Below are 24438 nucleotides of genomic sequence, written 5' to 3' on the forward strand. Positions count from 1 at the left end.
ACAGATCTGTACAAAGAATTAGTACAGATTTCTACAAAAATGTTTATTCAATTCAATCTAATTAATTTTGATTTTCATGTATATACATCTACATACTATATTTCTTTGTAATTTATATTTTCATTAGACTTCAATGTAAATGTCACGAAAGCTTCCTCGGTTGTGTTTATTTGGGCCCATTCTGCCTCTTTGTCCCTCGTCCCCTCGTCCCCAAACATCTGCATCCCAATTAAGCTGTGTTGCCATTTTCCACCTGTCCACCAGATGTCCTCACACTTTCATCCTCCTGGTCACCTGACTCCCACATCCTCCTGCTCACCTGTGTCTCATTTCACCCAGCAGTATATATACCAGCCCATTGTCCTCAGTCAGTTGCCAGATTGTCTTTGTTGCTTTGTGTTAGCCCCTGTAGCATATAGTAACCTGCAATAGCATGTAGCCTGTAGTAACCTGCAATAGCATGTAGCCTGTAGCCTGTACTAGCATGTAGTAGCCTGTAGTAACCTGCAATAGCATGTTAGGCCTGCATTAGCCTCCAGGAGCCTGTAGTAGCATGTGGCCTGTAGTAGCCTGCAGTAGCCTGTAGTAGCATGTGGCCTGCAGCAGCCTGTAGTAGCCTCCAGTAGCCTGTAGGAGCCTGTAGTAGCATGTGGCCTGCAGTAGCTTGTAGGAGCCTCCAGTAGCATGTGGCCTGCTGTAGCCTCCAATAGCCTGTAGTAGCATGTGTCCTGCAGTAGCCTGTAGGAGCCTCCAGTAGCATGTGGCCTGCAGTAGCCTGTAGGAGCCTCCAGTAGCATGTGGCCTGCAGTAGCCTCCAATAGCCTGTAGTAGCATGTGTCCTGCAGTAGCCTGTAGGAGCCTCCAGTAGCATGTGGCCTGCTGTAGCCTCCAATAGCCTGTAGTAGCATGTGTCCTGCAGTAGCCCGTAGGAGCCTCCAGTAGCATGTGGCCTGCAGTAGCCTGTAGGAGCCTCCAGTAGCATGTGGCCTGCAGTAGCCTCCAATAGCCTGTAGTAGCATGTGTCCTGCAGTAGCCTGTAGGAGCCTCCAGTAGCATGTGGCCTGCTGTAGCCTCCAATAGCCTGTAGTAGCATGTGTCCTGCAGTAGCCTGTAGGAGCCTCCAGTAGCATGTGGCCTGCAGTAGCCTCCAATAGCCTGTAGTAGCATGTGGCCTGCAGTAGCCCGTAGGAGCCTGTAGTGGCCCGTAGGAGCCTCCAGTAGCATGTGACCTGCAGTAGCCTGTAGGAGCCTGTAGTGGCCCGTAGGAGCCTGCAGTAGCATGTGGCCTGCAGTAGCCCGTAGGAGCCTGTAGTGGCCCGTAGGAGCCTGCAGTAGCATGTGGCCTGCAGTAGCATGTGGCCTGCAGTAGCCTCCCATAGCCTGTAGTAGCATGTGTCCTGCAGTAGCCCGTAGGAGCCTGTAGTGGCCCGTAGGAGCCTCCAGTAGCATGTGGCCTGCAGTAGCCTGTAGGAGCCTCCAGTAGCATGTGGCCTGCAGTAGCCTCCAATAGCCTGTAGTAGCATGTGTACTGCAGTAGCCTGTAGGAGCCTCCAGTAGCATGTGGCCTGCTGTAGCCTCCAATAGCCTGTAGTAGCATGTGTCCTGCAGTAGCCTGTAGGAGCCTCCAGTAGCATGTGGCCTGCAGTAGCCTCCAATAGCCTGTAGTAGCATGTGGCCTGCAGTAGCCCGTAGGAGCCTGTAGTGGCCCGTAGGAGCCTCCAGTAGCATGTGACCTGCAGTAGCCTGTAGGAGCCTGTAGTGGCCCGTAGGAGCCTGCAGTAGCATGTGGCCTGCAGTAGCCCGTAGGAGCCTGCAGTAGCATGTGGCCTGCAGTAGCCCGTAGGAGCCTGTAGTGGCCCGTAGGAGCCTCCAGTAGCATGTGGCCTGCAGTAGCATGTGGCCTGCAGTAGCCTCCCATAGCCTGTAGTAGCATGTGTCCTGCAGTAGCCTGTAGGAGCCTGGGACCTGGACCTGGTACCTAGACCTGCCTCATTCCTGCTATCCTCTGGACTCTATAGGCCACAGCCTCTGTGTGGACTTGCCAGTAAGCTCATACATTCACCTTTTCTATAAATCCCTGAACTGTTCTTGACTGACAGATTGTCTGCATTTGGGTCCTATTCCTCGCTGCCTCGCACACACACACACCTGATGGTAAACACTTTTAGATTTTTTTCCCCCTTGAAATGGTGTTAAATAAAAGACATATTATTCCCATCTACAAGATAAAAGGTAGTTCAAAGGGCAGGCCTCTAATGCTCAAATACATTTTATCCTCTTAGCCCTCACTTCAGTCATATTATCCATCTTCAGCCTGCCATTTCTTAAATTATAGCAGAATAAAGAGCAAGCTGTCTACAGTGTAACTTGGTAATATTTTTTTTATTACAGGGTTCTGCAATGCACCCACAATAACTATTTAATGTGTGTCTCAATTCAAACATTAGGGGAGATGTTAAAGCAAACTGGCATTGCAGACTTATAATGATACAGTGCCACACTGAGCTGATATGCATCATTATAAACCCATTCAGGGAAAGTGGACCAAGTACAGGCACCACAAATTCCAAAAATACAGCCATTTCAAAAAATATTATTTATAATATGTAGTCCAGGACAAAGTATTATACAAAAGCATATGTGCATTTGGCTCATATTGGTGCATGTTGATGTGAGCTATTGTAACACATGATCTACGTTTCAAGATGAATGATACATGGGTGGCTTTGATAATGGCACTCCAGGTCTTAAGCGATTCAAAGAAATGCTAATGTGTGCTATATATGGCTGTATATTGGTCATAACTGTCATAGTTTCTTTGACGGATAATCTTATATGTAAGTAACCTTCTGTGAGTGTCTAAAACCTGCTCTTTGAAGGTTCCCATAGAGCCCACAACCCCCTTCCTGCAGCTGTTATTACTGTGCATGTAAAGCGAGACATTTCCTTTGCTGCTAATATTTCGGCTCCTTATTGTTCTTTCCCCACTAACTAATGTAATTTAATTCACTCTTTCAGCTGCAGTCTGCATTTCAACCTAAAACTGTGGAGATTCCTCGGGATGTGTGCGTGCTATTTTTGGATCTCTGCTCTTTTAAGAGTTTTGCTTTACATATTGAAGATTGCAGCTGACACACATTGGGCTATAGCTTTCATTAAAAAGCTGCAGCCAGAGAGTGTCTCCTCAGAGCAGGAGTGGGAATTTAAGAAGTCATTCGGCATACTCTGCACTGCGCTGTAAATATACATGTCCAACCTATAAAATTCAACTCTCCTAATTATAGTACATGCAGTAGTTCCTTTCAGTCATCATTAGTAAATTATACTACATACAAATATTGTACCAGGGCTGATAACTCTTTGAAAATCTGAAACTACTTTTTACTCCACTACATTTATTTCACAGCTATAGTTACTTTGCAGATTGAGATTCTACACAAAAACTCTACTATTGGTACAGATTAAACTTCCCAATATTAGCTCAAATTAGACCACCTACACTAGTTTACAACATCAAAATGCTTCTCACAGGAAATGGAAAAATCCAGAGTGCTCGGAAGTTCAAATCAGTGTGATGAAGGTGCTCTTTGTACACAAAGATTAAAAAAAGGGGGAGTACAAGGCACTCTTCTGGCAAAAAAATAAATAAAAGCCTTTATTCAAATGGCTATTTCATGATGAAATACTAAAAACAATACTAGTACATGTTCAGATTGAGCTGGGTAACTACCCACGCGTAGCGGTACAAACAGCCTTCTTACAGGTTTATGCATGACGGGGACTGCTCAGCTCCATAATAAGTACTTTTACTTTTTTTTTTACATATTGATAATACTTTGTACTTTTACTTAAGTAAAAATTTAAATGTAGGATTTTACTTGCCGCAGAGTATTTTTACATTATGGTATTGCTACTTTTAAGTATAGGACCTGAATACTTCTTCCATCACTGCTATTTTTAATTGAAGTACTCCACAGAGTGTATTGCCTTTTGATTGGTTGGCACATCCATTGCAAGTTTTTCAAAGAAAAAAACTGACCCTGCAAAAACTTAATTTTAAATGCTGTTCTATCCATTTTTTTAAATGAGGAGATCAAGCTTCAGCAAGAGCCAAGCTTCCAGACACTTATGCGCAATAATTAATTATCTGCTCAAACTGTCTCTTCCACTCTATATTTACTTGTAATTTGCAGCCAGTAGGGAACTTAACTCTGTATTGGTTTGTGTTCAGTAAGAAGCAGTGCTGCTGTCAATATCTCAGAACATGAGAGCCGATTTATGTAACATGTCATGACCGGCACTCTGTGGTGGAAGAAGTATTCCAATCACACTACGAAAATACTCCATTACAAGTACAAGTCCTGCATTCAACATTTTACTGAAGTATATTAGCAGCAACATGTACTTCAGGTATCAAAGTAAAAGTACTCGTTATGCAGAATGGAATCTGTCAGTGTTATATTATTTATTGTCCTTTTGATTGGAACAATCTTCCTCGTCCATTACCTCTTTCCACTGCTTCATGACATCTTTATTTTCTCATCTTAAATCAACCTGTTCATGTTTTTAATTTGTGCATAATTTAAAACTGAAGACAAAACGCTTCAATTGCTCTTTATGCTGATGTAATTGATTTATTTTCTGGGTCATTGTCGTTGTTGTCTAAAACAGCTGAGGGCCGGGGGTGTGGGTGGGAGAGCAGCGAGCTGTATCTGTGTGTATTTGCAGTGTATGTTATGTAATGCTGTTTTTGTTTGTGTTTTATAATTTTGTATTTGTCTATAGGACCCCCTTGAAAATGAGATGCTACATCTTATGGGGCTTATCCGTTCAATGAATTAAAATGCATATTACATTATGGGATAATTATTGATGAATTTATTTAATAGCACATACATTTAATCAAACAATATAAATGATAACAGAATATGCATGGGAGGTCAAAAGCCTTAAAGGCTTATCACGGGTCTCCCCCGGTTTTGATTAAAACAATCAACTAAAAAAAAACTGATTACTATTTTGAATAAAAATGATTAGTTTAAAAACATGAAGGCATATTTTGTAAAAGAAAAAGTCTCACACAGATAAAAGTAATATAAAACTAAAAAATCATAATAAAAAAAACTAAATAACTCCAAGAAAAAAAAGTAAGACTTAACCTTAACTAAATGCCAGTTCTAGTATTATGTAAAAACATTTTTAAGCTGTTTTTTAAACACTGACCGGGACTGACCTGGGAGCTGATTGACATTGTTCCACATTATAGGTCCTATATATTTTACAGAAAATGTACTTACAATATGTAAGTGGTCAGTGTTTTTAACTCAGTTGGTTAATGTGAAGCTAATTTTAATCTACAATAATGCATCATATTTTATATATTCTTTTAATGTCAATTCTTAATCTGAAACATAACTAGTATCTATAGCTGTAAAATAAATGTAGTGGAGTCAAAAGTACAATATGTCCCTCTGAAATGTAGTGGTATACTAGTAAAAAGTAATGAAAATACTCAAGTAAAGTGCAAGTATTTGTACTTAAGTACAGTACAATAGTAGTAAATGTCTTTACTCCTTTCATCCATTGTAATCCTGATATATATATATATATATACACAACATTTTGAAAACTTTTCATTTTGAGCTGTGGTGCTTGTTTCAGTTCATGTGGGTGGACCTGACACTGACCTCTTGTGTGCAACGATCAAACAGAGGGCTGATAGAAACACCATCAATCATCTCCATGGTTACCACCAGTTAAATAAGCAGCCAATCCATCAGGTGTGGTTAAATACATTTTACAGACTCGCCCTGACCTACACCTAAAGGCCAAGTGGTTCAGAGGGTAGAGCGGGTCGTCCACCAATCGGAAGGTCGGTGGTTCAATCCCCGGCTGTTCCGGTCACATGTCGATGTGTCCTTGAGCAAGATACTTAACCCCAAATTGCTTCTGAAGGCATAGCTGTACCTTCATTGTATTATTAGCGAGCTGTTGCCTTTCCCTTTGGTAAATCATCAACCCTACAGATATTAAGCTTAGGCATAATGTGTGTATGATAATGTGCAGTGAATCTGTATTGTCATATTTTTCTGGATCATTCAGGACTGATGCAAATATTGCTCCTCACCTTTTCTCTTCATAAACCTAGTGTCATATCAGCCAATCTGATTTTGGGTAAATCCAATAAATGTAATTAGTGATTTATTAGTGAAAAGTGTTACAGAAACAGTCAAACCTCAATATCTACAGTAGTATTAATCATTTGGGAATAGACTGTACTGATCAGCTGGCTGGCAGGCTGAAATACTTTGTGTTGCCAAGCACTGCACAGAAAGTTTTTATATTGGTCGCAATGGGATTAACTCTGTGAAAGTTATCACAAATCGAAAAAACAATAACTGACTAAATATGCCCTCTCTGTCTTCCTTTCGCACACACACACACACACACACACACACACACACACACACACACACAGATTCTCCTCTCCGCCGCAGTAATTGAACTCCTTGTTCTTTCTTGCTAAAAAGATGCTGTCGACAGACTTTCACCCAGAGTGCATTTCATCCCATCCAGAGAGGCTAAACGGCGCTGTGATGCCATACAGAACATATCAAGAGTCAAAAATTAGCAGGCACCGCATCTCCAGCTCAATTAGCACTGTGGTATTAATAGCGTTCACAAGTGAAGCTGAGAGACGGCGTGATGCACGGGAGAAAAAAATGTTTAGAGACTGATTTCAGTGACATAAGGGTGAGCAGGGAGCTTTAAATGAAGATCTTTACTTCATTTCAACACTGTAACTGTCATTTTGCTTGGAATATTATTTAATTAGGTGTATTATTATTATTATTTAGATGCATGTTATTTTAAACCCTGTGCAAGTGTAAATTGCCTCAGTTGGTTTACACAAAAAAGGGGGAAGTGGACGCCGCTGATGAAAATCAGCAATGCAAAACAGTCATTCTTTTTATTGGTGAAATAATGTGACGAAATAAAGAGTGACATTATGTACATGGGTGTATTTTAATCAGACGTACCAATAAGGAGCTCTATTTCTGGCAGTAATGTACACCTGTGTAGAGAGTGATGTGAAACCATGGCAACCATACATGTAACCTGCAGCTGAATTGGGTTCAACAGCACGATTTAATGTCTTTAACGGTGACACTAAGTGCTTTTAATGGCAGTGCACATATTGTGTGAGAATAGTCAGAAAGTAACATGGACATTAGATGACCTTAACATTCAATTATTTCGCTCTCTGGGGTGAAACAACATCCAGACACTGCTGCAGTTCAGTACACTGATCAAGACGAAGGGTGGCGCTTCGCTACTCCCTTATTTATCCCCCACAGATCCACCATTTAGGTGGGCCGTTCACAGACTCCACTGATGACCACTGAACATGACAAGTGATTCTCGTCTGAGGAGCAGTGCGGAGAATGAAAGTGACTTTGAGGCCTAAAGCCCTCATGCCAACGCAACGTATGTGTCATTCACATCTGCTGCTTCATAGAAGAATAGAGACAAAAGGAAACGGTGAAGGCGGCGAAGTTGACTTCTCTCACTCCTGGTATTTGAATTCAAATCACATTTTTATAATGACATGACAGTAGGGTTTTCTTTACTGAAAGGGCACCCTATAAAGGGCACTTAATCGTGTTTTCTCCATTTAAGGGCACCCTAAAGGGCACTTCATCACATTTTCTTTACTGGAAGGGCACCAAAAAGGGCACTTAATTATGTTTTCTCCACTGGAAGGGCACCCTAGGGGGGCACTTCATCACATTTGCTCTACAGATAGGGCACCTGGGCCCTTTATCGTGTTTTCTCCACTTGAAAGGCATCCTACAGGGCACTTCATCATGTTTTCTCCATTTCATGGCACACTAGAGGGCACTTCATCACATTTTCTTTACTGGAAGGGCACCTATAGAGGGCACTTAATCGTGTTTTCTCCATTTAAGGGCACCCTAGAGGGCACTTCATCACATTTTCTTTACTGGAAGGGCACCAAAGAGGGCACTTAATTATGTTTTCTCTATACGAAGGGCACCCTAGGGGGCACTTCATCACATTTTCTTTACTGGAAGGGCATCCTAGGGGGCACTTCATGATGTTTTCTCCACTGAAAGGGAACCGTAGAGTGAATTTCATTACGTTTTCTCTACTGGAAGGCCCAGATATACCATATGCAGTCAAAAAGTGACTGAAACTATAAATTAGGTGTATCTAAATACAGTAATTCACTTCAGAACTTTATATTTCACCCGTTTAAAGTGTTATACTGTAATTTTAATGCCATTTTATGCATGAGATATTACTCATCATATACAACATCTTGCTTGGATCAAGTGAGGCTGTTGATTGCTTTGTAAAGGTGAAATGTGTCACAGCTGACTGTTGACGTCAGTGCCAACACGAGAGGAGGGAAAAAAATCAGCATTTGCTTTTCATATCGGAGGCACACAAATACAGTATAAGAGCAACCACTTGTTAAAGTTAATACGGCATCAGATTTCAATCCTCTTGAGGTCTACTGAATCCCTGCATCTCACTTCAAAAGCAACTGTGATATACTATTGAGGCTATGATTTAATTATTATGAAACACAGAGATGCATTCTTTTCACATTTTATGGCACAATCTACATCAGGCTGCTTCCAAGATTACTCTTTTTTCTGGCTTCAGTACGTCCTTCCTCAAAGCCAATGGGCTGATTGTAATCAGCCAAATTAGATACTGTTATCTATAATTTATCCTGCTAACAGTATAGCATCACATAAGACAAATTTACAATGCCACAGAAAAAACATGTATTTACTATCAAATTGTGATTTAGCTCACGTAACGAGGGCTACAATTAACCATTATATTCCTCATCAATTAATAATTTTCTCGATTAATTGTTTTGTCTATAAAATGTCAGAAAATAGTTAAAAATGACCTGATGGCATCTTCAGTTTACTATTATAAATGAAAAAAGAAAAGCAGCAAATCTTTTCAGTTGAGAAGCTGGGAACCAGCAAATATTTGGCATTTTTGCTTGAAAAATGACAGTTAATTGATTATCAAAATAGTTGCCGATTAATTTCCTGTTGATCGATGACAATCAATGCATCATTTCAGCTCTAATAATGACAGTTAAAAATAAATATACCCAGAACTACAGCAGCTACTCTGCAAATATGATTAATCCAAAAGTGTATGTCCAAAAATCTCTAACAACAATTACAGACTCATTTCATTCATTATACTGTATTGCTGAAATGTTTTTCTGCACACTGAAGGTAACATTTCTGATATACCTTTTTTGACATCTTGATTATTCTTTTGTTTAATAAGGATTAATAGACTTGTTTGAATTTTTTTCAAGGTGAAAAGGAATGTATATTACTTGTCCTGAATTACATTTTAATAAGCCCACAAATAAAACAAATGACAAGTGAGGCTGGTCTCTTGTGTAAAACACTGCTGACCACTACTGGACAAAAGCATGAATTATACTTTAGAGTGTGTGTGAGACTATAATAAGGACATAGAGCGCTCATAAAACACCATAAACAGACATGCAGCAGAACATCTGTTGGGCAGGTTAGTGAGCTGCAGGCTGACTGACTGATGCTGCTCGGGGGGCCTCAGTGTACACATCCATATGTCTCTGTCACTAAAGCATCTGTGGAAGCGTTTGGCTCTATGCTTAGTCACACCACAAGTGTACATGGGAATAAAGGAGCAGTGCAAGAATTTGCTTTGTTTTTGGTTGAAATTCAACAATTAGGAATGTCATAATTGTACTCCAGTTTTAAATCTATTCTTCTGCTTTAGTGGACGTGAAATAAAGCCTCTACCAATGTGGACATCAAAACATTGCCTGCTCATGGTAGTGACAGACTGAGGAGATCCCACCGGACAATGACCCTAAAAATAAACTGAACGTGCTGTACTTGAAGACAAATATCTATTAATTATTCAGTCCATTATTTTTGGCAGGGCACCTGACAGACTACAGATACAGAGACCTTGTTCCAGCATCTGTCAGCAAAGACAAAATACAGAATTGTTTTCTTTATTGATTGCTGCTCAAAAGAAGACTAAACCACAACTTTTAATTAGAAAATAAAAGTGAACTTCTTATTTCTTTAGTTTGAGATCCATGATTCTTGATTCTCCCTTGTAACCATTAATGGGAATAATCCTTTTTCTGATCATTGAGTGGCTGCAAACATGCACATGAAACTGATGAATCTTACATGTAACAAGGGATATGACTTTTTATTTGTTGTTTTTTTTTGCAGGAAATAATCCTGAAGTTGTTTTTCTGGGCAGCATTGCTGCTGGTCCCAGCTGCATTCAAAATTTAGAAACATTTGGTGCTCCCTCGCTGCCCTTTGGTAACCATCAGCCATCCAGTCTCCCTTAACAGGGCTGGAAAACTAATAGTTTTGTTGCATAAGAGATTATCTTAACTGCTCTTATCTTTCCTCTGCTCTGGTTTGTAGGAAATCTAATTTTACCGTGGAGAAAAAAAACAGAAAAACAATCTCTCCTCGGCCTTATGAAGCAATTGCTATTATGTCATGTGTGTCGCCGTGGAAAAACGGGGGTTTATACTCATCAAGGCTCATGCTATAGGCCTATACAGTATGTCCAGGTGTTGTGTCAGCACTTCTGTAACTTTAGGTGAGGGTTGGAGGGGGCTGTGTAGGTATAATGTGACCTTGTTTTGCCATGCAGCAGTCACAGCACACTCTTGCACACGTCCCCTGACAGTAATTGTGAGAATCTGACGGATGCTCCACCTTCAAAATGGCTTGGTCATTGGCGGTAACGGTTCCTCCATGCGGCCCTCTCTGTGGAGTTTAAAATGTGAAACCTTCCATTTCTCCTTGTTTAGTCACACAGCTGATTAAACAAAGACTCCCTGCCACACACAGCTATTGATAATTAGAATCCATAACTTATGACTCATAGCCTTCAGTTGTGTCTGCTACTGAGTAAAGCTTCCTCTTCAGCAGCAGTCATGCTGTTTTCTTACAGGCACGACTTTAGTTGGAGGAGGTTAGCTCTCTTTAGCTTCCAACACTGGAATACCTGCTGTTTGTATGTGGCATGGTGTGCCCAGCTGTGAGGGAGGAGCTCAGAGAGCATCACTCAGATCTGATCATTACTTTTGTATAAAGCTGGTGTTGTTTTAGAGTAGTCCTTCCTAACCTGTTTTGGCTTGAACTCCTTTAAAGGAACAGTGTGTAGCATTTAGGGGGATCTATTGGCGGAAATGGAATATAATATTGTGTTTTCTTCAGTGGGCAACCTCCGGGTCTGAGAAGTGAAGCCAATGCGGAAGTGCCTTAAACTTGCATTCTCTCTAACAGCCAGCAGGGGGCGACTCCTCTGGTTGCAAAAAAGAAGTCTATGTGAAAATGAGCCTACTTCTCACTTGATTTATTACCTCAGTAAACATTGTAAACATGAGTTTATGGTCTCAATCGCTAGTTTTAAGTTTTCTTCAATACAGCATGATGTTCATTTAGTAAATTATGGTCCCAATTATAGTCAAATAGACCATAAAGCAGGGTATGCTTTAAGGTGTGGCTACCTTGTGATTGACAAGTCGCTACCACGGCGTTGTCTGTGTTTTTGTCTTAGAACTTTAACTCTTTCACAGAGTGTTTTCAGTTCATGAAAGTTAATTATAACCTTTTTGGTTGCTTCAAAATGTCTTATTCAGCGTTCGGTTGTGCTTAGCTCCACCCTCTTGTGTCACTTCTGGTTGGAATTAAACAAGATAACTATAGCCAAAAACCAATATGGCTACGACCAGAAACTAAGACGGCTAAAATGCTGAACTCGTGGTCCACAAACGAATGGGTGACGTCACGCTGTCTACGTCAAGTTCTTATACAGTGTATGGTTTTCTTTAGTGTATAATCACATGAAAATAAGAATTGTTGTGTTTTCGTTACCTTAGAATGAGCTGTTTATGTCTACATACAGAGCTGGTCCTCTTCACGGAGCTGGCCACATGTTTCTACAGTAGCCCAGAACAGACAAACCAAACACTGACTCTAGACAGGGACATTCATGTTTTTGTGTCGGCCACCGTAGTTCTCCTACGCGCTTGGCACACGGGATAAGTTTCAGTTGGTTGCAAGCTCACCGCTAGATGGTGCCAAATCCTACACAGTGCACCTTTGAAGAAAAGCAGTGTTTATACTTGTCTCCTTTTCACAGGTTGAATACGTCTATGAGTTGCGAGAAGTTCAACCAAATAGTAATGTCCCCTTCTTAGATTCATTAATTTGAACAGAAACTATCCAGAACTTCACAATAAAAGTCAGAAAAAAAATATATGTGTAAAAGAAATATTTTTCCTTTGATGTTGTTGTTGTTTTCCATATCTCCTAGCTTGTTAATCATCTGGCAACCCCTCAGATTGATCCGGCGTCTCTTTGGGGGATTCTGACCTGTTTTATAGAACACAAAGTAAAGGGGGAAAACTGATTTATTCCGTTTTTTTCTTTTACTTTTACTTTGAGTGAAGAAAAATGCAAATGCTTCCATACAGCTCACATGAGGGGGGTCACTGAGTGGTTTGATGAATATGAAAATGATGTGAATCACATGATGCCGCCTTCACAGTCAACAGATCATAACCGGACATCCTCTGAGAGCGTCAGCAACCAATGAGCGAATATCCTTTTGGAAGAACAGTTTCAGAGACTTAGAGATTACATGCCAAGGAGAACTGAAGCTTATTAAGACCCTTAAGGAGGACATATTATTCATTTTCAGGGGCATACTTGTATTTTGGGTTTACTAGAACATGTTTACATGCTTCAATGTTCAAAAAACTAAGTTTTTCCTCATCTTTTCACTCTCTGTCTGAAACACTCTGTTTGAGCTTCTGCCCCGCCCTTCCGAAAAAAACCTAGTCTGCTCTGATTGGTCAGCTGGCCCACTGTTGTGATTGGTCAACCAAACTCTTCAGACTCCGCTCCAGCTCCGCTCTAACTAGCTTTGTTTGAGATTGGGCCAAACTAGCCGCTATAGGCAGATATTATGCAAATGTATTACTTGGTGACATCACCATGTTACTTAATAAGGGCCGGACTTCAAGCAAGGCATTTCAGGCAGTTCAGGAGCAGTGTTTCTTTGGGGGGAGAGTTTGGCGTGGACTTTGGGCTTTATAACTTTGCAGACATTTTACATGCACAAAAAAACTATATAACACACTAAAGGAAAGGGGGGAAAGCACAATAAGTCCTCTTTAATAGTGTTTATTTGTGTAATTTGTGACTCCATCATGTATTTAACACATGCATATAGACCCGATGCGGAGAACACAAGCAAGCAAAGTTGCAAGTTGTCAAGGTCTGCATATAGTTTAGGTTGTAGTTTAAGGCTAAAGAGCGAGACTGTATTCAAGCAGAGGAAAGCACAGCCCATTGAATCCCAGTCAAAAATATTAAGAAAAAATGTTCAAATGTATTGTGGAAATATGATTCAGCATTATCTTACTGCAGGACTAAAAAAAAGGTCTGCAGACAAAATGGAGAACGTCTTTGAATTTCGGTCACCTTTTTTAGATTTTGTTTGATTTCAGACAGGAATATGACAGTCTCCAAAAAAAAAAAAAAAAGAAAGGAGGGAGGGAGGAGACAGACAGACAGACAGACAGACAGAGAGAGACACCGAGCCAAAATTCTGCTGGTTTGCAAGACTAGTCTCCACCGAATTTTCTCTCAAACGACAGATCACTGTTTATTCCTCTAATAACACACACAGCAGCGTTATTTTAGCTGAGATGTGAGCTGATGTCGGAGCAGCAGCAGAGCCAGCCCAGAGGCGCACAGGCGTTAGGATCCCTCAATGCATGCATGTAGAAAAACCACCAGGATAGTGAGAGTGTGAGGCAGCAGCAGCATCCTTATCAGTGGTAACCATGTGTGCGCAGTGGGCAGCGTGATGGAGCTTCATCCTCCTCGCGGCCATCGAGGAAAAAAAAAGCAGTACTGAAACGGGTAGTATTGTATCTGTCGCCACACCCATCATCACATAAAGCCAGAGAGAGGAGAAAAAAGAGCGTTTAATGTCGGTGACAGCGACATGACAACAGCCGAGGGCTATAGGGTGAGCGACAGATGAGTCACACACACATCCACCAAGCTTTTCCCATCATTTCAGACACCATGCACCATAAATAACTATATGTGCCAATATTGGATGCATGCGCGGATGAATGGATGATGGAGCACGTGTGGGGGCCTAGTTTTTATATAGAGAGGTATTTAAAGATGTGGATACACGTCTCTCTCTCTCTCTCTCTCTCTCTCTCTCTCTCTCTCTCTCTCTCTGTCAATGCGCATGATACTGCGGTTCCACTATACTATGGCACGCTCCAACTCACCTTGAATCGGCGCACGGCGCGCGCTCCTCCTGTCATTCTGGAGGTGGTGCGGGTGCGTAAAGGAGCGAGCCAATACACGCCCCAAAGCCTCAATCAGCAGCCAATCCGATGACGCGAGAGGCGGACCTGTGGCTGCATGCATTCTCACACTACTTGGTTTTCACTATGCGCTCGTAAAAAAAAAAAACGGGTCTCCGTCTACTACAAACCGCGGCCGGTGCAGGTGCTCTGTCTCTTCGGGAGAGGATGCGGATGGAAGGACGGGGGAGGGATGATGAAGGGATGAAGGGAAAAACGACACGAGGAATGAGAGAATAAGGGTGATGAAAAAGACGGGGGGGCTTTTTGCTAAAAAAAAAGAGAGAGAGACCGTGTATATGAGGGTGCAAGGTCGAATATGAGAGATTGGTTGAACGGGGCACTTTGCGTGGTAATAGCTGGTCGGCAATAGTACTATGATTTGGTATGTGGCCACTCTGATAGCAAGTGTATTCAGCACCAGAGGAACGGCCGCTCAAGGTGAGTTGAAGTGCAATATATATATCTTGTGCCGCACATTTTTTGTGTGCCATGCATCTCCCCTTTTTTGGTGCTGCTTTTTTTTTGCATGGCTTTTTTTTTGTGTGTGCATATGAACTGTGTTGGGCTAATTCATCCTAACAAATGGCTGCATATCATGTATGTCACGTGAAAGTTCAGCCCTGGTTATCAGGGAAATTGTCTGCCTGCATGATATATGTGTGTGTGGATCATTCCACATGCACAGTGATACACATGACAAGGATGGGTTTGATTGATATGGCTGTGTGGGTTTTCTTTTTTTAAGGCCTGTATTGTGATATCCACGAGGCTCATTTGTGTCAATAAAACGAGCAAATTTGGAAATATAACATCCCCTACTACTGCTGCTGCTGCTGATGGAGGAGAGATATGTGTGTGTGCATTGTATCATATAGCCAAGCAGTCCCATTTGAGTTCTCCAGAGAGGGGTGTGACCGTCTCAGCCTCTCCAAGATGGAAAAGTAACTAAATAATGCAGTACATGTCAAGATAAAAATGCACTCTTGAATTGATAGAGAGCCCCACACATAGCTGCTGCATGCATGTGGATTCACATGCTGGATTTCACACACTGCACATGGATACACAGTGCTGTGTGTGTGTGTGATGCTGCACTGCACATGCAGGCTTGCAAGAAGGCTCGCCTTAATAGTGCTGATCTAAGTGGCTCATAAACTAGTCATTCCTTGGTGCACAATATCCCTTTTGTTCATATTTTTTTTTTCAGAGCTCACTATATTGACCCATGTACTTACTTAACCTTGCTTTTCCACTCGCGTCCAGACGAGGGAGACATGTGCCAAGCTGTCGCCTGGTAACTGATCCCAATGACCCCACATATACCCAGTCAAAACTGGTCTGCTCGCAGGTCTGGCTCCTCCTGTGTGTGATATGACAGCCAGGTTCCAAGCTAGAGCCACACAATGTGAAAACTTCCTCTAATAAAACATGTGATTTAGGAACCTCTCACGGGTGTGATTCTTAAAAGCAGAAATGCTCCATTTTCTGAAACCATAGATGTGGCCTAATAATATATACACTCGAAGGTGTTGTCCGGTATCGGCACTGACTGCACTGAAGGTGATTTACTTTTGAAAAGGCTTACAGGCTGCACCGGAGAGTCACAAATCACAACGTAGTCTACCAGTAATTACAAATGAGAGCTGGTCTACTTCTTCCATTGCAGTGTCCCAGAATATGTCTGAAACCAGTCTGGTGCTATACACAGAACCACTGAAATGCATGTTAACAACAACTTATGTTTCATCCACTTTTACTAATGATAAAGACAACACGCCAACCTGTCATTATAGGCTTCTTGACATTGATTATGCAGTTTTAATCTCTTATATACATTAATTGCAGTATAATCTATTGACTATTGTTCAAAGAAGATACAATTTTTAAAGAAGTTGCTCAATATTTTCGGGGAAATAAGCATATTAGTTTTCTCGCTGAGAGTTACACAAGAAGATTGATACCACTCACATATCAGTTTGTTCAATAGGAAGCTACAACGAACAGCCGGTTAGCTTAGCTTAGCATAACGACTGATAACATTGGGAAACAGTTAGCCTGGCTCTGTCCTATTGTAGCCTACCAAGCAGATCCTCTAAGCTTGGACCTTGAACCTCTAACTATGCATTTGTAACCCATACAAACACGTGAATGTAAAAAACAACATTATTTGATGGTTACGGTGTTTTGCGTGCAGGACTATTTCTTGGCCGGGAGCAGTGACTTCCTGGAGTCATGTTGTCGCTGCGGCAATGCCAGGCAACCAGCAGAGACTCCAGGAAGTCACTCTTCCCGGCCAATAAACTGTGTTTTTTTTTTCACTTTGTTTTTTTAAACAAGTAAAACATGTTTCTTATGTTTGGACAGAGCCAGGCTAGCTGTTTCCCCCTGTTTCCACTCTTTGTGCTAAGCTAAGCTAACCAGCTGCTCGCTGTATCTTCATATTTACCGCACAGACGTGAGAGTGGTATCAATCTGCTCATCTAACTCTCCGCAAGAAAGTGAATAAGCATATTTCCCAAAATGTTGAACTATTCCTTTAACTAATGATAATTAAATAAGCCGTCATCTTTATACACCTGCTAGTGATATATGAATGTCAGCTGTTTTAGCACCTGCCCTCTCCTTTTAGAGCCAGGATGATCCCATGCTGTTGGACTGGATGTCATACTAACAATATGTTGGTCCAAACCTGACCTTAATACTACAAATTAGAAAATACTATATTAAAGAAACAAAATTATGTTTTTTTTTTCCATTGTCTGACTCGGAGGTAAGAGCACTGATAACATCATTTAATAAATATTTTCACTGCCTCATGCATGAGAGATACTGGTCAGCTTTCAAGGTACCAATGCACATAAATCAAAACAGATGGTCAAAAGATAACTTGCTCCAAAACAGTTGAGCTGAGACTTGGCTCCTTTGGTGTTCTGTTATAATGTGCTCAGTTAGGAATGAAAAGGCCAACGAGTCTGCAGCAAGACATGTTTTATTTTCCCTGTAGAGAATTAAATTAAAAAAAGCTAAAATTCACGGAAACAATGTATAATAATTCTGTTTTTATTCAGTAAACATAAATTTCCACATTACATAAGAGGATATATTTGGATAAGGGCTGCAGAAAGTCTTAAATAAGACGGAAGATTCATGTAATTTCAACTTAAAAAGCCAAACACTATCAGATAATACTATTTCTTGGACATTAGTTATTCTTAGAAGAAGAGTTGGTGTGTTTAATTTGAATGGATGTAGAAACGGTTGCATATTGGAAAATATCATGATGTGATATTTCTCTTATATCACACAGTGCGGCTTAAACAGTAAAACTATACTAACACACAGAATGCAAGACCAGCAAGATGTTGTGTTGCAGTGAGATATTGGAAGATGCTCTGAATGGTTAGACTAGAAGAGGAGACCACGCAGACTACTGGAAGTCAGTTCTCATTTCAACCTGCCAGATTTGTTGTTGGCACAATATGATGTGACGCAGGCCGTGTTCTTCCCATACAAATACATGGTGGTCATTAAAGCTTCAATAGGCAACAATTGTTTGGCATCATTGGGCAAAAATTCCATAATAACCTTTCAGCTTATTGTATTTCAAGTGTTCTGAGAGAAAACTAGACTTCTGCTCCTCCTCATGGCTCTGTTTTCAGGCTTTAGAAAATCTAGCCCATGACGGGACACTGGCCAATCACAGGTTATTTCAGAGAGAGAGCGTTCCTATTGGCTGTGCTCCGGCTGGTGGACGGTGCTTGATATTTCCTCAACAGATCTCAACATGGCTGCCGGGTCATAAAGTTTCTCATTTTACAGCTAAACAGTACACTACAAGATGTTTCTGAAAACATTCGAGGCGAGAAATATGAATTAATATTATGTGACTGTAATGCCTATTTGATCAGCGCTGCCTAGTTTGACCATTTGGTTGGAGTTTGTGAGTGATTGACAGCCGGCTCTTATAGATGGAAGCTGGATGGCAGACTCCAGATCAGCTCTGATTGGTTGCTTTCCTCCAGTCTGTGAAATCTTGCAGATGACATTAGGAGCACCGGAGGACACAGAGGCACATGATTTTTTTCAGATTACCTGTCTCATGCACTACTGTCAGGATATAGTGAATCATATTTGCTCCATTTCTACCCACTGCAGCTTTAAAGGTGGCATCATCTGCAAACAAAGGCAGTATGAACATGTGAGTGTAGACAAATTGAATGTACACTCGAATATATTGAAATCCAACAGAGGTGTAACATGTAACATTTGTTGTCAAATGTGAAGATTTGCTTCTTTTTTTCTCTGTTTAATGTCATTGTAAATTATTTGTATCTGGCAAAAAAAGCACATTTAAAACATCAGTTTTGGCTTTGTAAACTGTGATGTGCATGTTATTGAATTATTCCCTGATTTAAGGAAAATAAAAACATTGCTGGTGGATATCATAGTGCATACTCGCAGCCCTATACTGAGTTGTGTTCATAGAGAGGCTGTCTGAGTCCCAGATGCATTTCATCTTTAAGGGAAACTGAAAGCCTAAATGGGTCAAGTTTAGCTGGGATTATTCGTGGCTGGCAGGATGGTGTTGAGAGCGGAAGGTGAAGCCAGTGAACAGACATAAAAGCGAGCGTCAAGATTTTAAGAGACACGGTGTCCTCTGTGTTGACTGTTTCCCTCATCGACATATTTGCCTGATAAAGGAAACTGATGCAGGGGTCAAGCAGCGGGTGTGTCGTATGAAAAGTAAAGATATGCTCAGAGGTTTACAGGATGATTGGCCTGAATTTGAATTTGTGCTACGCTGTGTCTACACAGGAGGCGTAGTGTGAGCAGCAGCAGCAGCAGCTTCAGAGCTCTGTCTGTGTCTGCACAGGATGCGTTCAGGCACAGTACTGAGTGTAGGTCACCCGTGTTTTGGCAGCACTCAGAGCTTAATACACAATCACTGTGGTTACACATGTAAAACAGAAGAAAATAAGGTTGAAGTGTAAAAATATACTTCCCGCAAGCCATTACGCAGTCTGTGACAGCTGTATTGTTTAAAATAGAAGCATAACTTTTCCGTCAGATGTACGTGAGGCTGACAAGTGAAAAAAACGTAGCAAAACAGACACACATTTGTTGCTTTTTTGCTGTATTCTAGGAAAAGAAATGCAGATTTGCAACTAAAGGAAACGCCATATTTTCCTGTGATTGCTACAGTGTGCACAGAGTTGTTTGGCCATGGTCTGACACTGTGTAATAAAAGGCAGTCCCACTGGCCAGGTAGGTGCTGCATTGGCCAATCAAATACAGGCAGGCACATTTCCTGGAAGATTTGTAACGTAAAACATTGTCAATTCCTCATAGTATTATAAATTGCTGTGCAGCGTTTTGGCGTCTGATAAGCCTTCAAACTCACGGATCTATTACTCAAACCGGCCTGTCTGGATCTTATGTCATCATCTCGCTGCTACTTCATTGTATTTTAAAGCACAGGGCTGTTTTCGGTGCAAACGTGTGGTGAGCAGTCTTGTTCTCTGCACCCAATAAGCTTCGCCTGCACCTTGTGAACAATCTCATGAAGTTGGCAGTCTTCTTATTCTTGGCGAGTGTTGGAAGTGTTAGGCTTTGCAGTGAGCTGTTGTATTATCCTGTGGATTAGCTGTTTAATTAAATAATGAAATAAACTTAAAACAAAAAGGAAAATAAGTTACAACTTTGTAAAGCGAATATTAATTTGATTAAACAATTAATCCAGCTTCACAAACTTTGAAAAATGAATTATAGAAAATGTATGTGGTCCAAACTTACTCAATACATAAGGACAAATATACCTAAATACAAGGGTTGTCAATCGATACAAATATTTAATTGTGATTAATTGCAAATTAATCACACATTTTTTTTTGTGTGCAAAATGTACCTCAAAGGGAGATTTGTTAAGTATTTATTATCTTATCAACACGGGAGTGGGCAAATATGCTTGCTTTATGCAAATGTATGTATATATTTATTATTGGAAATCAATTAATAACACAAAACATTGACAAATATTGTCCAGAAACCCTCACAGGTACTGCATTTAGCATAAAAAGATATCCTCAAATCATAACATGGCAAACTCAAGCCCTATAGGCAACAACAGCTGTCAGTGTGTCAGTGTGCTGACTTGACTATGACTTGCCCAAAACTGCATGTGATTATCATAAAGTGGGCATGTCTGTAAAGGGGAGACTCGTGGGTACCCATAGAACCCATTTTCATTCACATATCTTGAGGTCAGAGGTCAAAGGACCACTTTGAAAATAGCCATGCCAGTTTTTTCTCGCCAAAATTTAGCGCAAGTTTGGAGCGTTATTTAACCTCCTTCTTGGCAAGCTAGTATGACACGGTTGGTACCAATGGATTCCTTAGGTTTTTCTAGTTTCATATGATGCCAGTCTAGCTTTAAAACTGAGCCCGCTACAACCTCCGGAAGATTGTAATTTGTGGCGTTAAAACTAATTTTCGTTAATGCGCTATTATCGTGTTAACTTTGACAGCCCTAATTTAGATAAGTTGAGTACATTTTGACCTCGTACTGTGGGAATCTTTTAAAAACCAGTTAAGCACATCAGTCAGTGACTGACACAGAATAGCTCAGGTATGAGCAGTCGCTCTGTAAATGGACGGTCAAAGAAGTTTTCTTGTACCAAGTTCCCATTGGGGAGGCAGCATATGGTCGGGGAGACTCGAGGTTAGTTCAACAAAGTCAACGATGACTTGGCAACCAATCAAGGTGATGCAAGAGGGACGCTGATGGCAATGTAGAAGTAATTAAATGTCATTGGCAAGTGTCGGGGAGTGGTGTATCTGAAGGACTATTTTCAGCCTGAGTCACTGATGGCAGACTGACTCTCTCCTCTCAGGTCCTGTGCTGGGACTCGGTGTGTTTTAAGCGTTTGTTGAACTGGCTTTTGGCCAGATGGTATTCATCTGTAATTCCCTTCTCGTGAGCTCGCTCCTTGATGTTTCACAGGAGCTCCCTCGTGAACTCGTGGCTTGGCACACTTGTTTCTGTCGCCGGGTTTCTTCTGAAGGCACGCGTCTTCAAAGACACAGATATATAGAAGCAGACGGCATTTGTGAAGGTGTCAAAACTGCCACTCACATATCTGAGGCCTCCCAGTAGCATCGGTGCGGCGTCTGAAAGCCCTCCTACGGTCTCTGGAGTCCAGCTTCAGATTGTGGTTCAGATAGACTGGGCTGTCTTCACTTTTTTTTGTCTGGAGCTGTCTGGGACATTGTGTGAGGCTGCTTTCAATGAGATGGTTGAGGAAATGTTTTGACAGCAGTGTTTTAATTTGTCTAACATCCGAAGTGTTTTCAAAAGTTCTTAATGATATCCGCCTCAGTGCAGTTTAGCGATGTTTTATGTTGCGACTGCTTTTCTGTATTTGTTAAAATCTCATAAAACTGCCATGATAGAATAGAAAAATGAGTTTTTGTAAAAGAGACACTCTTTGTGAATTTAAAGTTGTATTTTCTTTTAAAATATGCTCTAGATGCCAATAAATGACATTTCTCAAGTCATGTCAAGTTGTTTGGCCCTTAACCTCTATAAGAATCAAAGCCCTCTTGACCCCTATAAGAGCTCTTGCAATCCTTGGCAGTATTACAGTCTGGTTGGTGATGGGCACTAAATGATACAGTACCGCAGGGTTGCAGAGGTTGGGTCAATTGTGTTTAAAAACAATCAATGCTGCCAATAATAGCAGGAAAAAAACCAAAACGTAATGCAGTTGGTATTAATTTCATTTCTGGCTCGAGGTGGTTATGGATTTGACATGTTGCAACATTGTATTCTTGTTGTCTTGTAGATGAGATTAGATGCCACATTTATAAAACAAGATATATAAGTACCTTGGACAGTTATATTTCTGTGCTTACTATATTTGTTGCTATAGTAACGAGGCCAGTACATTGCCAGTTGTGAATGAAGCATTCAGATCCTTACTTGAAAGTGCTCTATACGATATCCAGAGCATTATTATAGCATCAAACAGCTAATTGCTATGTAAAGATATAGTAGAGTAATGTCAGAACGGACAAACCAAACACTGGCTCTAGAGAGGGACATTCGTGTTTGCACGTATTCGAGCCAGCCACCATAGTTCTGCACGCACATGGGAGAAGTTTCAGTTGGTTGCAATCTCACTCAATCTCACTGGTAGATGCCGCCAGATCCTACACACTGCACCTTTAAGTAAAAGTAGTAATACCACAATGTAAAAAATACTCCACTACAAGTAAAAGTCCAGCATTGAAATTGCTACTTAAGTTAAAGTAAAAAAATAAAAGTATTAGCAGCAAAATGTACTTAAATTATCAATAGTAAAAGTACTCATTATGCAAAACAGCACCAATGCCAGGGTGTCATTATACAGCAGATGTATATATTTTATTACCAATGCATTAACATGTGAGCACCATTTTACTGTTTCAATTGGTCTGGGTGGAGCTAATTTAAACTACTTTATAAACATACACATGTTTTGCAATTTCATCTATAGAAATTGTCTTATTTCTTTAATCTTTAATCCAAAAAAGCACCAGTAATCAAGGTGGCACATATTTGTAAGTAAAGTACAATATTGACCTCTAAAATGTACTGGAGCGGCAGTATAAAGTAGCGTAGCATACACAAGTACCTCAGTAGTCTTCTTGAGTAAATGTACTTTGCCACTTTCTACCCGAAACATCCCAAAAAGACCCAACAAATAAAAACAAAAGATAGAGTGTTTAGTTCACCTGAGCTGCTAGAACCAAGACCAAGATCTGAACCAGGACCGACAAAGCCTCCATGAAACGTCACCAACGTCTTTTATTAAAACCCCAGTTTAACCTCCTGTTTTCTCAGAGCATCGATGTACTGTCCTCACACAGCTGTTGTCATTATCAAGTCAGCAAAATAATCTATGCTGCTTGTAAAAACCATCAAAAGACGATTAGAAATAGTTTCTATGTGTGAAATCCACCATCTGCGTCATTCATGTTCATGATTCATACACAGATGTAGATATTCATTTATGGACTGTTTGTCAAATAAACAAGAATATCAACGAATATTACTCAGTGAGAATAAACAAAATTGAATGTGAGACGTGTCAGACATCATTTTCCAACACAGCAACGGCTTCATCCCTCCTATTCATATTTTTCACCGTTGTACTTTCTCGCTCACAATCATAAGAGTAAAGCCTAATAATGAGCTTAGGAAAGGGCCTGTGCTCAAGCTGTGGATGGCAGACTCTCAGTACTGGGCATGTGCCAGCTCTTTCTGGTGGTGCCCCCTCCTCCTCCTCCTCCTCCTCTTCCTCCTCCTCCCTCAGCCGGTCCAGTCCCAGCGGAGCCTCCTTGCAAACAAAGCCTGCAGCATTCTGGGAAAGCCATTTTTTTCAGATCATGTGGTTCTGGTTGGATGGACTGCTCTCCTAGCCGCTACATCATCATCTCTCTGAAAGCATGTAGTGCTGCTTATGAGAATAGAAGTAAACTGTGATATTGTGTTGATGTTACACTTACTGCAGGTCCAGGTTTATGATATGTACAGTAAAGTCTATCATTAAGCAGCTGAAAAAATACATATGTATAGACCTGCAATAAATCGGGCCGTAAACCCATAACTGAACTTAATTACTAAAGAGGGAATTCCAATGATTTAAACTGAGAGGAAAAACTAAATGATTCAGACATGCATTTTTCTTTAAAGTTTAGTACACTACAGTTGTTCTTTTACATTCATTGCATGTCTTGGACTGAATAAATAGAATGATAGAGAGTCTGGTTGGTATAAGTCACGCAACTTATCTCACATAATTACACTTCTATCCTGTCACCAATTCAACGTTTGTATTAGGTGACATACATGTAGAAAAAAAGATACGTTTCACTGTTCCACTTTTAAAATGTCCAAAATATTT

At 40.8% G+C, this 24438-nt stretch overlaps 1 protein-coding gene across 5 annotated transcripts in view; it reads left to right on the forward strand.

Annotated features, from left to right (window-relative positions):
- The first annotated feature begins 14414 nt into the window (after window positions 1-14414).
- The window catches only part of igsf9ba (immunoglobulin superfamily, member 9Ba), a 78078-nt gene continuing 68054 nt past the window's right edge, over window positions 14415-24438 (forward strand). For 2 of the 5 annotated variants that reach the window (XR_012594763.1, XM_074642352.1), the window contains exon 1: window positions 14415-14932. Coding sequence is in view for 4 of the 5 variants with exons in the window: in XM_074642352.1 (XP_074498453.1) it covers window positions 14869-14932 (64 nt within the window). In the remaining variant the exon portion in view is untranslated. The remainder of the gene's footprint in view (window positions 14933-24438) is intronic. The other 3 variants (XM_074642351.1, XM_074642348.1, XM_074642350.1) reach the window with 3 other exon arrangements.

This window comes from Sebastes fasciatus, chromosome 7, assembly GCF_043250625.1.
Source record: "Sebastes fasciatus isolate fSebFas1 chromosome 7, fSebFas1.pri, whole genome shotgun sequence".
In the NCBI taxonomy this organism is placed as follows: domain Eukaryota; kingdom Metazoa; phylum Chordata; class Actinopteri; order Perciformes; family Sebastidae; genus Sebastes; species Sebastes fasciatus.